Here is a 14,698-nt window from a genome sequence, read left to right as displayed (position 1 = left end):
ACCTTAGGGGATATCAACCCCTCGCAAGTCAGCTTGCCCCCTTACCAGAAATCGAGAGCACGAGTGCATTTCATCTCAAAACAATCTTTTAGCTTGATACAAAAGGTTTCAATGGGTGGGTGGATCCATCAAACATCTCTCTTGGATGTGGATCTCACATTGATATCCACAGTAACGTGAGCCATACATACCATCAAAACTATTGATCGACGATTGGAGAATTGAAAGTCGAAGATGGGAAGCCAAAGAACTATGAGGAACAATCGAAGATTGAGGATGGTCAAACCAAGGAAGAGGAGGCCAAATTGCAACGATTTTCCGTTTTCTCTGGTTGGATTTAATCGATCAGATGATTAGATTCAGAAGAAATTCAGATGATTTCTTTCTAGTTCTTTGATTGAATTCACGGTAGATCAATTCATGACTGGACTGGGGCTTGAAATATTTGGATAAATACGGTTCTCAAACGATCTATTGAAAATTTTGTCACCTATAACCGATTATTTAATGCTGTCAAATTGAATCAGAGGTCAGGCGAAAAACACCTTCAAGATCATTATTTGCAGTATTTTAGAACTACACGTAGAAGAAAACTCATTTGGTATAAATAGTACCCGAAATAAAACTAACTTCTCATCACAAATAACCATACCTTGGATGCAAAAACTCGCTAAAACAAAGAAATCATGAACAGTTATGGCAGAAAGAAACTTTTGCAAGGTGGTGTTCACCAGAAACACTCTCCAGGTTAAGTACAACTCACGTAAATAAAGACTGAAACCTTCGAGCTAGAAGAGCATCCTTTACGAGAACGTAGAACAGCAACATGAGCACATGTTACGCCACAACAACTCAGCAAAACAAAGAAATCACCAACAATTACGGCAGAAAGAAACTTTTGCGATCAACTTATCACTTGTTGAAGTCACTATCAGCAAGAGTTTCAACTTTTCCATGATAAACAAATGATGGGTTTGAAAACAACTACATACGCGATTTACAAGCCAGACCCAATTATCCCCAGTCCGACAAATCTATGTACTGTCAGATTTCTGACTAGGGTTATCCTATAGCAATACAACATGATAGTAAGCATATCAATCACATCAACAAATGTCTCAAGTTCGCGCAGCATCAACTCTCGAACTGTTTCCTTGGAACATAACCTTAAAGGATACCTCAGATTCTCTGGAAAAGTGATGCATGGGCTAGACCCATCCCTTTCAGCTTTGCCGTGAAGCATGTGACTTCTTGCAGATTCATTTATTAGACGAGTAGAATAGACCTGAATGCAATTAATAGATCAGTCCAGCTATCATACTTTCAAAGCACTATCAAAGAATTAAGGAGCTTCGATACACTATGCTGTAAAAAAAAAAATCCAAATTACCACAAGCCTCTGCTAATGCAGCATCACCATAACACTACACGTGCCACTGTGGATATCATCTGGCCCTTATGGATATTACATCGCATTCAAAGCAACACCATCACCTTCATGTTATGCTCACTCCCTAAGATTTTTAAACAGTCTTCCAGAGTTAATTGATTTCTTCTTCTTCTCAGCCCATTGGGGACCATAAATTGCCAAATGTGTTCGACCAAAACGTCGATCAGCTATCTGCATATAAGACCAGTGATGGGAAAGAAGCGCATAAACACTCACATCATATGAGGCTATACAAAAACCAAACATACAAATGAAGATGGTGAATATATTCTGTTCAGGATTACCAAAAAAATATTGTCCAAGATTAGAACACGCCTTAGATTAATTTAAAGAGAAAAATGTAATAGGTTAAAGACTCTTAGCTTCTGCAAAGTAATATACAATAAGGACAGCATCATTAACAGTTTTCTTTTTTGCTCTTTATGTTATTACAGCATGTAGCAGTTGCCTAGTCAAACCGATAGGGTACCTTTACAAGGCATCCGCAAGTGTTCAGCATGTCAGTTCTTAAAGGATACTCCACCACCTGCATAGTAAATATTTCCGATAAATTTGCAATATTGCCAAAGGATGTGCACATAGAACCAGATCATGCCATGAAGAAGCACGCTTACGATAAAAGAATCTTCTCCCATTAATGTTGACTTTGATATTTGGTCCATCAGAACTCCATAATCGACTTGTGTATATGGGGGTGTCACACTGATATAATCAAAAGGTCCATCTTTACCTGCAGAGATTTTACATCTTCAAATGCATCATAGTAAAAAGATATGGGGTTGAAGGTACATTCCATTATTAGGATATTCTAAGAAAATAAATTACTTCATTGAAAACAAGAAAATGTTCTACATTGAGTAAAACTAACAAAAGAAAATTTATAAGAAAAAGGATTTCAGCAATGCAGGTACAAGTGCCAGTACCAGGGATAATATATCATCATCACATTGACAAAAATCAGCTATCTTAGGCTCATAATTTAGCGTTTGATGCAAAACTTTTCTCTCAGATTACAAAATATTCTTCTCCAAGTTTAAAGAATGATTAGGTCCAGAGGTACAAGACATTTATTGCTCTCAATACCGGGTTGAAGTGTAATACTCACCAACAATTTGGTCTGCCCGTTGTAAAAAATCTTCAACACGAACTGTATGTATAACAGCGGCTTCAAGAAATCCAGTCCACTCCAAGTTTGGGCGTAAAACATCAGAGACAACCCAAGGATCCATCTCCACAAAGTGTGCCTGAAATAGTTGGCAATAACATATAGAGGGACGTCATGGAAGAAAAGAAAAGGGAAGAATTAAGATACTGTTTGGTCAGGTTCTCATGCAAATAGAAATCTCATGATAAGGGCAAACATACTTCAAAATCGGTCGAGCATTAGCATTCATGTTCTGTGATCCCGAGAACTACAGCTTTGGGTTTCCTCATATTGAGCAGGTTGTGTTATAAGTATATTAGCCATAGACTAGCCAAAGTACCTGGGAACAACCGCGACTAATGGCTTCAATACCGACAGAGCCTGTACCACTATACAGATCCAACCACCGGCCAGGTCTCAATGATGCAGGACAGCCACCAGCTGCCTAAATTATTAAGAAACAAAATGTCTATATTAAAACATTCAAAAAGAAGAGAAGGCAAAAGAAAATTTACATTCTTCAAAATCAACAGAGTAAGCCAAAGTGAAACATATGTAATCATTGCAGTTCGTTTTTTCTTACAAGGCAGGGAGCCATTCTACTAATAGTGGACAAATTGGCGTATTACGAAATCACGCGTCTATTGCCACAGCTGTAGATATAGATATTTTGAGAATACGCCTTAACGGCCAATGTTCAACAATGGCTCTGATGGGTGCTCAATCATTAGTTCAAGTCACACACTCCCATAATCCATTTTCTCTTCAGAGAATTCACTCATCGAACTGGTCTCACCTGCAGTATAGCAAAGGCTGCACCTTTTACCACTTCCATCATAGGACGCACATCCATGCCTTTGGGTGAAAGTAACTTCTTTCTTCGAGCCGTTCCCCCGAGCACCTAAAACAACCGGTGCATGGATATCCCCAAAAGGGAGTAAATAACTGATTCTTGAGGCAAATCAATCATTAAAAGTTGGTTTCCTGGAGAAATTATGAACAACACAGTACCGCTCCTTCGGTAGAAATCGAACAGAGCCATCCAAGATATTCAACTAAAACGTATATGAATGAAATATAAGGAAATGGAGCAACTCACACCTGAAGGAGTTTATGGGTAGTTCGCGGAGGGGGAGAGTCCTCCGTCCGAGCTTTACTGCCTCTTCCCATCTCCGGCGCATCCTTTCCCCTTCTTGGCTGTGAAAACATTGGAAAAGAAGGGCAATAATGAGATTAAAAAACAAGACCCTTTATATAATCTGTGCGTTCTGTAATTTGGAAATGCTCGTAAACGGATAACAAACGATGGCGCAATTGAGTTCTATTCGCAATTGGTTGATGAAGCAGAGAAGATAAGGAAGCATGAAGCTCACTCCAATGGAGGTTGACCTTAGGGGAGGGATCGGATAAGAACTCATCCGGATTGAGACCATAGCTCTGAAGCAGCTCCCTCTTCTTCTTCTCGGTCACCAGCCCTTCCCCCGACTCTGTCACCATAAAATTAACAAAAGGTCAGTGTCCCTCTCATTTCTCAACCACATGGAGACGGAATGGGACAGTTGCACCGCACTCCGAGCAAGAACGACGAAGCGAGACTGCCTCTTCGTTGGCTTCAGAGGGGTAGTGAACCACTGAAGCTTAGAACTAGAAGAACAGCACGAGCTTAGATGAGCTCCGTTGGTCGCGTGAAGGGGAGACACGGTCAGAGAATATGAGACCGCCATTGTTGCAGCTCCGAGCTCAGCTCCGCCTCAGCAGCTGCAGTTTCAGTTGAAGGGCGATATGATATATATTTCTATTGGGCATTAGAGTACCCACAATAGGGCTATGTGGCTACATGGTGGGTCCCAAACAAGCGGGACTTGGGACCAGCCATTGCTCATGCTCTTAAGGCCCAATTTATAAATGGGCCCCCTGAGGATAGACCAGCCCAGTAAAAAAGCTGCATACATGCGGGACTAAGCCGTAGCTTGTTTCATCGTAAAGTTCGGTTTTCTCGAGAAAATCCAAACTTTCCATCGTATATTAGAGAGTTCGCGTATCAAAATTACTCAGTGAAATCCCTTTCTTGGATCAAATTTTTACCACCAGAGTTGGAAAACGCTCCATTACCGATCCGCTTACGTGCTCTCAAACAGAAAGAACAATTTCATATTTCCATCTTAAGCCCACCAGAAGTGACTATTATTCAATAATGTTCACATTGCCATAATAATAATATAACAATACCCGAGCCAAACTCCCCAAAAGGTGGATTTGGTGGGAAAGGTTAATTCCAAAATACGCACTAAACTATTGAATCAAGATCCATATAACGCCAGCGAGATCATTTTCCGCGACAGGCAATGTTTTTAAGTCAAAACAAATTAGAGAAAGTTCCTGCTATATATTACCCGAGGGCCAAGACATGATTATCGGACCAGACGAGAGTTTTCGTGAAGGTACGACGTTATCGGGCTTCCGCAATGACTCCAATGACATATTCGCCTGTCTAGTCTTTACTACTGTTCAGTGTTTATATACACAACTTGTGTTCTAGCCCACTCAGCTCTGTCCCAAAAGTATTGAGGCCAGAGTTCAAAACCGATGAAAGTTAAAAATGAGTTTGATCTAACAAGCACTAGCAAGCGTTGCAGCTCTTCCTACAATATCCGATGGATTCATCGTTGCCAACCATGTAGAGAGGGTTCTTCGCACACTCCCCAGCCTTGGCCCACAAGGGACAGTTCTCGTTCTCGTCCTCACAACGTGTTGTGGTGTCACTCTTCAGTACCTTGTCGAACGACCTCACATGGATCCACTTGGTGGCCGACCACTTCTCACCCTCCATCACCGGGCAGCTCCCATGCAGGCTGCTTGTGTCCACTGTGGCGTCAGGGTGGAGACTGAAGAAGAGCAGGGCGTCACCCTTCCTGGGTTTCACTGCAAAACACAACGCATAATCTGACTCAGCGAAGCCTGCTGAAACCGGACAGAGACTTCAATAGCACGATGCAACAACCACATCAGTTTTGAGTCCTACGCATCATGTGCCTAAATTAAGGGGCCTTTTAAGTAATCAAGGATTGGCCCTAGAAGAGCTATGTTAGGTTTGAAAATAGAAACGCCTAATGGAATACTTTCTCATGGTGAAAAGAAAGAGTGAGTTCCCAGCTAATAACACCGAACAATCGAAGAGCATGTCCAGAGCACATGAACACAACAAGAGAATGGAAAAGAAGTTCCTTTCGAGTTTCAAAACTGATAATCTGCACAGTGCTTACCAGCATATCCATTTTTGGCACAGTCCGACCAGCTGTCATCCTTAGGCTGCTTCGAAGCTGCCTGTGACAGGAGAAGACGAGATATTGCAGTAAGGGGAGAATCATTTTATTAACAGCATCAGAAGAACCAGCTACAAACCGCTAACCTCTGCATTAGGAAAGACGGTCTCCCCTCCCTTCTCAACATCAGACAAATACATCAACACAGTAGCAACTCGGTGACCGCCAAGCTCTTGGTTAGCCTTGTCATGGAAGTAGTCAAAATGCGGTTCGTACTTTTGACCATGCTCATATTTCAGGATTTGGATCGCTTCTCCATTTTCTGGTGGCAGTAAAATAAAAAGATATGAGATTTTTAATCGACATAAACTAGTCCGATTGCCACGAGAAACCTATAAGGAGCTTGCCTGGTGGAAGAAATGTCCATGCACCAATCCTGGCCTCTATATCTGTGACGATTTCATCCTTCAAAGACAAAGCAAAAAGGAACCATTTCGAAATCAATCTTCACACAGTAATAAGGTAAGACGCAGACGCTCACACACACACACACACACACATATCATTATGATCCTTGGAGGGGAACATCCACAAAGAACGACAAAGAAGAATCATATTCGCTATTTGTGCTATGAGTATGAACACGCACAAACACAAGAGCCTGGAAGCTGATACAGTTCGATGAGAGGCGGCAGTCAGCTCACCTGAGATTTTGAGAGGAACATCCCCGAACTCGTCCGAACCTTGCTCATTATGCTCTTTCCCGATTCATTATCGGCCACCATCGACTTCTCGAGCTTACCCTTAGCCTAGCACCACCAAATTCCAAGATTTCGCGGACATTCACTAATCGATTTTGCTCAAATTACGAGCCTAACCTCCAATGAGCCCAGAAAGAGAAAAAAAATACTCACAAGCTTGATGAGATGATCGCACTCCTCATGCGACATGAATCCCCTGTACAAGAAAGCCCTGCCGAAACAATCCGACCAAATTTCACTCAATACCGTCAATTTCGTCAAGCAAGCAAGGAATCGGCCCCGATCAAGCCCGACAATTTCCATAGAAAGACAATGCAAGAACAGACCTTTACGTCAAGAAAAACAAGAACACAGACAGACTGACCTGGGGTTCCACGACAGCTGGGTGACCCGAGTCGGGTCGAAAGTCACGGATGGCCGGCTGGTCTTCATCCGAATGATCGATCCATTCCTGCAAGGAGAAACCCAACAAGAATCAACACGACCCCCTCGATCACACTCTGATGGAAAAAAAAAAAAAAAGCAGAGAAGTTGATCTGACTCACGCGCTCATGGGCAGAAAAATGAGGAGAAGGAACGAAAGGGCAATCAAATCTCGGACAGCCATCGACAAGAATCTCTGCAAAGGCCCTCGCAGAACAAGAACTGCCGCTACAGGGAAAGGATAAAAATGGGTTCTTCACAATACTGATACGTCCAAGAAATAGAAATTCAACGTTGAATGCGAGGGAAGATTGAGGATGAAATTCGTCTTGTGTCTGTATTTCTTTGGAGAAGACAAGACAGGAAAAGGGCATTTGATGGGCGCCCACAGGATCCGGTTTTTCGGAGGGGATTTTGTGCTGATTTTGCATACATACACATACGTACACTTTTGTCAAATGTGCGCTATTTCCTTTCTACTTCTGGAAGTTTCGGTCGTGTTCGTGTTCCTGGGAGTCTTTTGACTGCTCCGGGGGCAAAGTAGCCAAATTGGGTTCCGTAAGCATATGCCGACGTTCGTCAATCGCAATTGGAAACAGGAAAAACCTAAAAACGAGTTTCGGTTTCCGTTTTTCAGTTGTCAAAGCCTTTTGGTTTTGCTAAAATTTTACGGTTCGATTGCGGGATGGATCGTTTGGGTCTCATCGAGATCGAGAGATTAGAGTCGACTCCCACTCTGAAATGTTGATTTGACGATCCTAAGAGGTTTATAAATGGCTGCTGGACCAGTGAATGACGTTCGTGTGATCCATGTGAAAAGCAACTTAACATATTCCCGGTGTAACATGATAGAAAGGTCATGTCCAATTCATGGGAAATGCTGGTATTAAGTCTTCCCTATCTACCAGAGCTCGTTTCCTTGAAATGGAGTAATTTCTTGCTTAGCAATGAATTATCGACTACATAAAGGTGGATAAACTAATTAATTTGGGGATCAGTTTTGCTGACTATAAAACAACAGGCTCATCTAAAGTACAACTGTGACGATTTTATTGTTGCGTTTGGTTTCATAGTAAGATTTTAAAATTAAATTTTAATTTTGACAAAGAGTGGTATAAATGGGACTCACTCTTTGACTTTGTATGAGTTATGTTGTTTTGTTGTGAAAAAAAGTGATATAAATGGGACTCACTCTTTGACTTTGTATGAGTTATTTTGTTTTATAGTGGGTAGAATTAAGTTAAAATTGTGATTTTAAAATTGCATCCACAAACCAAATCAGGCCTAAGAGACTCGCGAACAATCCAATTGTCGGGTTGGACAATTTCCATTACAGTATACTGGCATGTCATATGTTTTCATATGTCTCGCGGTTTCACAATTCTCCCGACATAGTAATACTGATCGCTCTTAATTATAGGAAGATCATGTATAATTCGTGGGAAATGTTGGTAATCCTATCTACCAAAATTAGCTTCTTTCCCTTAAAACGGAGTATTTCTTACGTAGCATTTTCCGGCCAAAAATTAATTATCATTTAATTAGCTATTACATATAGTTGGACAAACTATAATTTGGGTATCTTTAGAGAGTTGGTGCTTATAAAAAAAAATCTTTAAAGTATTGATTAAATGGTCCAATCATAAATTGTGTGGGGGCAAACAGCGATTATTTTTTTTTCTTTTTCCGGCAAAATAAATCTAGTTTATATTAAACAATTAAAACTGTTTAATTTCATTGGGCTGTATATATCCATGGCCCGTCGAGAGGGTCAGTCGCAATTCATAATTATGCCACCTCAGCAAAATAGTTATGCCTTTTCTTGAACTTTTATTTAACAGTGATGTGGCCTTAAACAGTAAGAAATTTATTTCCTCGTGAGCTAATAAGAAATTTGAATTACCTTCAAAGAAAAAAAAAAGAAAAAGAAAATTATTTCCTTGTGCACTAACATCCGAAAAAAAGGAAAAATTAAAAAATGATTTTTTTCATTCATTGTTCGGAAAATTATAAGAAAAAAATACTCAAAAAACTCACAAGGACAAGGACAAGGACAATAGATGGAACCTCATAGGCAAACCACAAGGAAAATAAAAGATGATAAAAACACTTAGCACATCTACTCAAACAATGTAGTTAAGCCCCCTAAAGTCTCGACCTAAACCTATTACCGGCCTAAAGGATCTCTAATGAGGACTAGGAAGGGTCCTCAGATTGAACGACATATCCTTCTTCGGCCTCAAGAATCTATTCTGGATATTCGAGGATTCACAGCAGAACTAAACAATGGCTTTTTAGGTGTACCACAACAGCAGTGAGCTTAGCATAGGTTCTGGAGAAGACAAGGCAAACGGGAACCCCGGATTAACACATTACCACCACCGGAACCATCGTAGGGGCAGTGAATGACCGTATCTTGTCGAAGCGAGGCTGGTCTAGGCGCATCTTGGCCATTCTAAACCGCAGAAGACCATAATAATACAGCCGACCTAGGCCTCCGTCGGCCTACAGCAAGGCTGGTCCGGCCAAAAAGAACCCCAAATCTTCCAAAATAAGGCTAATCATTATGGATAAAAATCTATTGTTCTAGGAATTTAGTTTGCTGATAAGGGCGCCCAGGCTTCTGAAAGAGGGCGGACTGCTCCCGATAATTTTTGGAAAATGTACAACGAATGGTACTGATAGCTTGTAAATATCTTAAACGGCCAACGGGAAATTTTGAGTTGGAAACCATGGAACGTCGACGTCGAGAGCCGGTTTTTAAGGGAGTGAACCTTGCTTCCAACTTTTTTGTTTGCAGATGATAGTTACTTGGCATCTCATGTGTTAACATATGTCTTTCACCTGAGAATTCCCCAGCCTAAAAGCAATGCAGCAATTATTTCTGTTTACTATCTGATGCATTATTTGATCAATGACATAGGATTTTCTTCTAAGATAGGATAAGTTCCCTTAATTTCTGTATTTTCACCTTCCTTTTCTCCAAAGGTTTGCCACATCAAAACTTGAAGTACAATTGAAGATGCACTACATAATGTCTTCCAATCTATAAAATGCAACCTGATGGCCCGATTGATAATTCACCTGGTGGCCAAAGCAATAATGAAGTTCCCCATATTTGTTTCCGCTATCTCAGTTATATCATTCTTCTGGCACTCCTTGTTATCCGGTACTCACGATTATAACTTCCTTATCCATGTCAACTATCTTCCGATACACATCCGTTTCTCCCTTTGTCATCTCTCGAGAAGGCTATATATAGGGTCATCAACCGTGCATATTATCTGGTCTTACATTCACATTGGACATCGATTTATGTCTTTTGTCCCTTTTTCAGGAAATATTGCAGCAGCAGAGCAAGTAACATTTTATGTGCACAACAAATGCCCCTTTCCAATATGGCCAGCAACTGCTCCAAACACTGGCAATCCGGTTATAGCTGATGGTGGGTTCTACCTCCCCTCCAGCCGGACCAAACGGATCTCTGCCCCACCCGGCTGGAGTGGCCGGATCTGGGCTCGGACTGGCTGTAATTTCAACTCCAATTGGAAACCTGCATGTGAGACCGGAGACTGCGATGGGCAGCTCGCTTGCAATGGGCATATCGGCACTCCCCCGGCCACACTAGTCCAAGTTTCGCTCCAGGCCGGCGGGACCAAGCCAAACTTCTACGATGTCAGCTTGGTGGACGGGTAGTACAACCTACAACTATATGATGCAAGCTTGTAGCTGTGATATCACATCAAAACTGCTTGCAATCTTTTAACACAAAAGTATATGATATAGTCTTTTTCGTTGTTATTATTTAACAGATACAACATTCCCGTGTCGGTCACGACTCGATCTGTATCACCAAAATGCACCGTCCGTGGTTGCACGAAGAATGTGAACAGCATTTGCCCATCGGAGCTCCAGGTGGTGAATGGCCAGGGGGAGGTGGTGGCGTGCAAGAGCGCATGCTTGGCCTTCAACCTTGACAAGTTCTGCTGCCAGAACGAGTACGGGACCCCGAACACGTGCAAACCTAGCCTTTACTCCAAGCTTTTCAAGGATGCGTGCCCTTGCTACTACAGTTACGCCTACGACTCCCCGCCGCCTCTCATCAGCTGCACATCAAACGAGTACATTATCACATTCTGTCCCGCGACATGGGGCAGCGAGCCTACGGCAGAGACCGGACATACGTCTTCCTAGATTTGTAATGTGCAATTCGGAATATTGTACAGTGACCATAGAGCAACTGAAGTTCTAATTTGATTGAATGAAAGGTATAATAAAGGGGAAAATGATACTGTTGGTCCTAAAACTTTGTCATTTTTTGACATCAAATTCTAAAAGTTTCACTTCAAAAAATCAAGTATTAAAAGTTTTGAAAAAGTTTCAGCGTTGGTCATATCCATCCGTTGCCGTTAACGCCGTCAGTTTCGCCTACGTGGCCGTTAGTTCGCTGACGTGGCACGTTTGCCCAACTGGCTCGTGAAACCCAAGTGCACAAAAACCCTAAAACCCGAAAGCTCTAAAAGGAAAAGCCGACCATTCTTCTTCTTCATTTACTGAGTAGAAGAGGGTAGGAGAGGAGAGGAGAAGAAAGGGGAGCGCTCCCAGTCGGGAAAGGGGAGCTTGATGTCAGAGCCATGGTTGCTCGAGGTCGAGCTCGCCGGAGCTGGAACTGAGCTCAGGTCGAGCTGGGGTGGAGCCTTTGCTATTCTCTGCAGCCCACAGCAGAAGATGAACAATAGTTTTCTTATTTTTTTTAATTTTTTTCTTCTTTTATTGTCAGAATTCTGAAAAGACGTTGTTTTGGATTTAATTTGCGTAGGGAAGAGGCCAAAACGATGTCGTTCTGTGTTTGGGATTGAAAAACCATGTTATTGTCGTCGTCTCCAGACTCCAGATCGTCTCTTCCAATATGCTCTGCGGTTATTCATTTGTTTTTTATTTCTTTTACCTCTGCCCGACGTTCAGGCCTTGGAGCCCAACCCGATCTTTGCTCATGCTTTGTGGGGTATGCATCATTTTTGTAAATTGTATGTATCATAGGACGAGATTAAGAGTACGGAGCAAGAAAGCCTAGATGGACTTTTCCATCGAAGTCGGGTACCTGCGAGAGAGGAAGGCACGATAACCTCTCAACCTCCTGCGAGAGAGGAAGACATGATAACCTGTTGAGCATAGCATATAAGTGGCAATGAGGATGCACCATTAGATGGAGCGAAAAGAACCTTTTTGCAGTCATTGCTCTATCGAGACGAAAAGATCAAGCAAAGTGCATAATTTGATAATTCAAATTTTACTGAACAGTGGTCATATACATAATCTCCCCTATGTCACTCTGTAGGGATCAAGGACAGATCGAAACTGTTATTTCTCCTCATCGTACCCAAAATCCCGTGATGAGCAATTCCATTAAGCAAGAAGAGTATGTTCATCCGTTGCTATAAAAATGCAGTTTAGTTGGAAGCTACTTGCAGGATGACAAGTGAGAAAAGCAGGTCATTGATCGTGTAAGCCGAAGAGTCACTACCTCTATGCTGAAGAGGAAGCAGCATCAACACTCGGTTTCAATCGTACATGACAGTATTAAGCAAATGCCAAAAGAAAAACAGTGATTTGCTTCATGCATATAACCGATTCTTTTCTTCAGTTTTGAGTCCCTGGAAAATTTGCAAGCATCACAGACCGCTTCAGATATTGAACTCAATGCCAATGGTGGATTTGGACTCCAAGCTGAACTCTTGAGGGAAATGGATTGGAAGAGACAATTGGACTGGAAGAGACGATCTGGAGACATGACAGCCTACGTCAAGAGTCTGGAGACGACAACAATAACATGTTTTTTCAATCCCAAACACAAAACTACATCGTTTTGGCCTCTTTCCTGCGCAAATTAAACCCAAAAAAACGTCCTTTTAGGATTCCGATAATAAAAAAAGAAATTAAAAAAGAAAAAAGAAAAATAAGAAAACTACCGTTCATCTTCTTCTGTGGACCGTAGAGAACAGCAAAGGCTCCACCCCAGCTCGACCTAAGCTCGGTTCTAGCTCCGGCGAGCTCGACCTCGAGCAACCATGGCTCTGACATCAAGCTCCCCTTTCCCGACTGTGAGCGCTCCCCTTTCTTCTCCTCTCCTTTCCTACCCTCTTCTACTCAGTAAACGAAGAAGAAGAACGATCGGCTTTTCTTTCCAGAGCTTTCGGGTTTTAGGGTTTTTTTCCACTCGGGTTTCACGAGCCAGTCGAGCAAATGTGCCACGTCAGCGAACTAACGGCCACGTAGGCGAAACTGACAGCGTTAACTCCACGTTGGCGGGTCACTAACGGCAACGGACGGATAGGATCAACGCTGACACTTTTCCAAACCTTTTAGGACCAACGTTGACACTTTTTCAAACCTTTTAGGACTTCATTTTTCCAAGTGAGACTTTTAAAACTCAATGTCAAAAAATGACAAAGTTTTAGGACCAACAATGTCATTTTCCCTATAATAAAGTACGCAAGCCTTGTGAATTTGGGCTGGACCTAGACGCTATCTTTTGAATTTCATTATTGGGCCTAAGTCACAAATGGGCCCGTCCAACTCCGTGGCGGCTCGTAGTCAGAGGCCGTCGGATCTAGGGTTTCATGCGGCAGCTCAGACGGTACGATCTATAAATATCCGCAATCCCCATCGCCTTTATCAGGAAAACGGGACGCCGCCATTGACGACCTTCTGCAGCTTCGTTGAGCTCGTCCGAGCTTCTCTTTTTCTATCTCTTGAGCTTCTAATTGATTTCCTAGCTTCTGGCCATTGCCGATTTGATATTCCTCTTGCTTGTTCTTGCTGGTTTGGCTTCGTTCTGATGTCGAGGAGCAATCAGGTGATGAGAGAAAAAAAACTGCAACAATATGATGGGACTTGGTTCCATGATTCCTTTGTATTTAAGTCTCTGATGATTTCTCATCTCAATTCTTCTCCTTTAGCCTTCTTTGAACTCCTTCAATATCAAACAAACAAAGATTGCTGTTTTTTGAAACTGTCTCTACGAGAAGTGATGAGGAAAACCTTTTCGGTCCGTGTTTCTGATACAACCGTGACTGATACTTCATTAACCTTTCCCTCTGATCTCTCGCGTAGTTAACACAAATGATTTCGTTTCTGTTTTCGATTTCGCCCGATGTTTCAATCTGGGATTTTGTCGGGAGTGGCTCTGTGATCGGCGAGCCTTGTAACGAGGCGATATACGCTATTCCGATTCAAAGCATGAGCTTGATAACCTCATTCAATGAGAGCCATTTCAATCAATTTTTGTTCCTTTGAATGGAAAAAAAAACCTTAAACAAAAGCTTTTTTATTTTTTATGAGTTCGTGGAGGTCTAGGATCTGTGTTCTGTTTTGGTTTTTTGATTCGGTTGGATTGAATTTGATTTGATTGCGTCTGTGCGGTGATGAATTATGAAAGAAAAAGATCACATGTCAGACTTCAGAGACTTCGGTCTGTGAGAAGGATAATTCATGATCTCTGAGCACGAAGGTTCTTCCGTTTTCGGATTGACCTTTCATTGTCCCGGCCGGATGAGACCCGGACGGTTGTCTGTGCCATTACCGAACCAACGGTCCCGGATATATTGTGCGATCGTAAAACTTTCTGACATTTACTAGTGCGACTCTGGCCTATGTC

At 42.1% G+C, this 14,698-nt stretch overlaps 3 protein-coding genes and 4 non-coding genes across 8 annotated transcripts; 5 read left to right on the top strand and 2 right to left on the bottom strand.

Moving 5' to 3' along the window:
- Positions 1 to 879: 879 nt before the first annotated feature.
- Positions 880 to 4,375, bottom strand: LOC116197474 (putative rRNA methyltransferase YlbH). Of its 2 annotated transcripts, none has more exons than XM_031527630.1 (10): positions 4,165 to 4,375; positions 3,984 to 4,081; positions 3,696 to 3,791; positions 3,391 to 3,495; positions 2,935 to 3,039; positions 2,556 to 2,694; positions 2,065 to 2,180; positions 1,920 to 1,976; positions 1,391 to 1,621; positions 880 to 1,285 (listed from the first exon to the last, which is right to left on the bottom strand). In XM_031527630.1, exons 1-9 carry the CDS (start codon positions 4,316 to 4,318, stop codon positions 1,508 to 1,510), a joined length of 984 nt encoding a protein of 327 aa, XP_031383490.1. In that variant the 5' UTR covers positions 4,319 to 4,375; the 3' UTR covers positions 880 to 1,285; positions 1,391 to 1,507. The 2 variants fall into 2 exon arrangements, with proteins under 2 accessions (XP_031383490.1, XP_031383491.1); XM_031527631.1 differs by having other exon boundaries at positions 3,968 to 4,081; positions 4,165 to 4,306.
- A 585-nt stretch (positions 4,376 to 4,960) lies between these two features.
- On the bottom strand, positions 4,961 to 7,460 carry LOC116198099 (probable prolyl 4-hydroxylase 7). The gene is made up of 8 exons (XM_031528439.1): positions 7,164 to 7,460; positions 6,983 to 7,069; positions 6,772 to 6,829; positions 6,562 to 6,666; positions 6,265 to 6,322; positions 6,004 to 6,179; positions 5,858 to 5,918; positions 4,961 to 5,516 (listed from the first exon to the last, which is right to left on the bottom strand). The coding sequence occupies exons 1-8, from the start codon at positions 7,223 to 7,225 to the stop codon at positions 5,215 to 5,217; spliced, it is 909 nt and encodes a 302-aa protein (XP_031384299.1). The 5' UTR covers positions 7,226 to 7,460; the 3' UTR covers positions 4,961 to 5,214.
- Positions 7,461 to 10,090: 2,630 nt separating this feature from the next.
- Positions 10,091 to 11,347, top strand: LOC116194912 (thaumatin-like protein). The gene is made up of 3 exons (XM_031523829.1): positions 10,091 to 10,210; positions 10,379 to 10,733; positions 10,854 to 11,347. Exons 1-3 carry the CDS (start codon positions 10,105 to 10,107, stop codon positions 11,233 to 11,235), a joined length of 843 nt encoding a protein of 280 aa, XP_031379689.1. The 5' UTR covers positions 10,091 to 10,104; the 3' UTR covers positions 11,236 to 11,347.
- Positions 11,348 to 13,891: 2,544 nt separating this feature from the next.
- LOC116198321 lies at positions 13,892 to 13,975 on the top strand. The gene has a single exon (XR_004155258.1). It is a non-coding gene; the product is annotated as a small nucleolar RNA Z199 (small nucleolar RNA).
- Positions 13,976 to 14,063: 88 nt separating this feature from the next.
- Positions 14,064 to 14,146, top strand: LOC116198292. Its single transcript, XR_004155231.1, has one exon. It is a non-coding gene; the product is annotated as a small nucleolar RNA SNORD18 (small nucleolar RNA).
- Positions 14,147 to 14,223: 77 nt separating this feature from the next.
- On the top strand, positions 14,224 to 14,311 carry LOC116198326. The gene has a single exon (XR_004155262.1). It is a non-coding gene; the product is annotated as a small nucleolar RNA U54 (small nucleolar RNA).
- Positions 14,312 to 14,454: 143 nt separating this feature from the next.
- Positions 14,455 to 14,550, top strand: LOC116198327. The gene has a single exon (XR_004155263.1). It is a non-coding gene; the product is annotated as a small nucleolar RNA R64/Z200 family (small nucleolar RNA).
- The last annotated feature ends 148 nt before the right edge of the window (positions 14,551 to 14,698 follow it).

The sequence above is a fragment of the Punica granatum genome, chromosome 2 (assembly GCF_007655135.1).
Source record: "Punica granatum isolate Tunisia-2019 chromosome 2, ASM765513v2, whole genome shotgun sequence".
Lineage (NCBI taxonomy): Eukaryota > Viridiplantae > Streptophyta > Magnoliopsida > Myrtales > Lythraceae > Punica > Punica granatum.
The sequence above is the reverse complement of the archived record's forward strand: the minus strand, read 5'-3'. Positions and strand labels throughout refer to the sequence as shown.

Bases quoted from the DNA above. Each gene is read 5' to 3' on its own strand.
- LOC116197474 (XM_031527630.1), bottom strand. From the start codon at position 4,318: ATGGCGGTCTCATATTCTCTGACCGTGTCTCCCCTTCACGCGACCAAC. The intron at 2,695-2,934 runs GTACTTTGGCTA...CAACTATTTCAG, and splicing joins TTAGTCGCGGTTGTTCCCAG to GCACACTTTGTGGAGATGGA. The intron at 1,977-2,064 runs GTAAGCGTGCTT...TTTACTATGCAG, and splicing joins TGGGAGAAGATTCTTTTATC to GTGGTGGAGTATCCTTTAAG.
- LOC116198099 (XM_031528439.1), bottom strand. From the start codon at position 7,225: ATGGCTGTCCGAGATTTGATTGCCCTTTCGTTCCTTCTCCTCATTTTT. The intron at 6,323-6,561 runs GTGAGCTGACTG...TTGTCTTTGAAG, and splicing joins TGTTCCTCTCAAAATCTCAG to GATGAAATCGTCACAGATAT. The intron at 5,517-5,857 runs GTAAGCACTGTG...TGTGTTTTGCAG, and splicing joins TGCCAAAAATGGATATGCTG to TGAAACCCAGGAAGGGTGAC.
- LOC116194912 (XM_031523829.1), top strand. From the start codon at position 10,105: ATGGCCCGATTGATAATTCACCTGGTGGCCAAAGCAATAATGAAGTTC. The intron at 10,211-10,378 runs GTACTCACGATT...TCCCTTTTTCAG, and splicing joins CTGGCACTCCTTGTTATCCG to GAAATATTGCAGCAGCAGAG. The intron at 10,734-10,853 runs GTAGTACAACCT...ATTATTTAACAG, and splicing joins GATGTCAGCTTGGTGGACGG to ATACAACATTCCCGTGTCGG.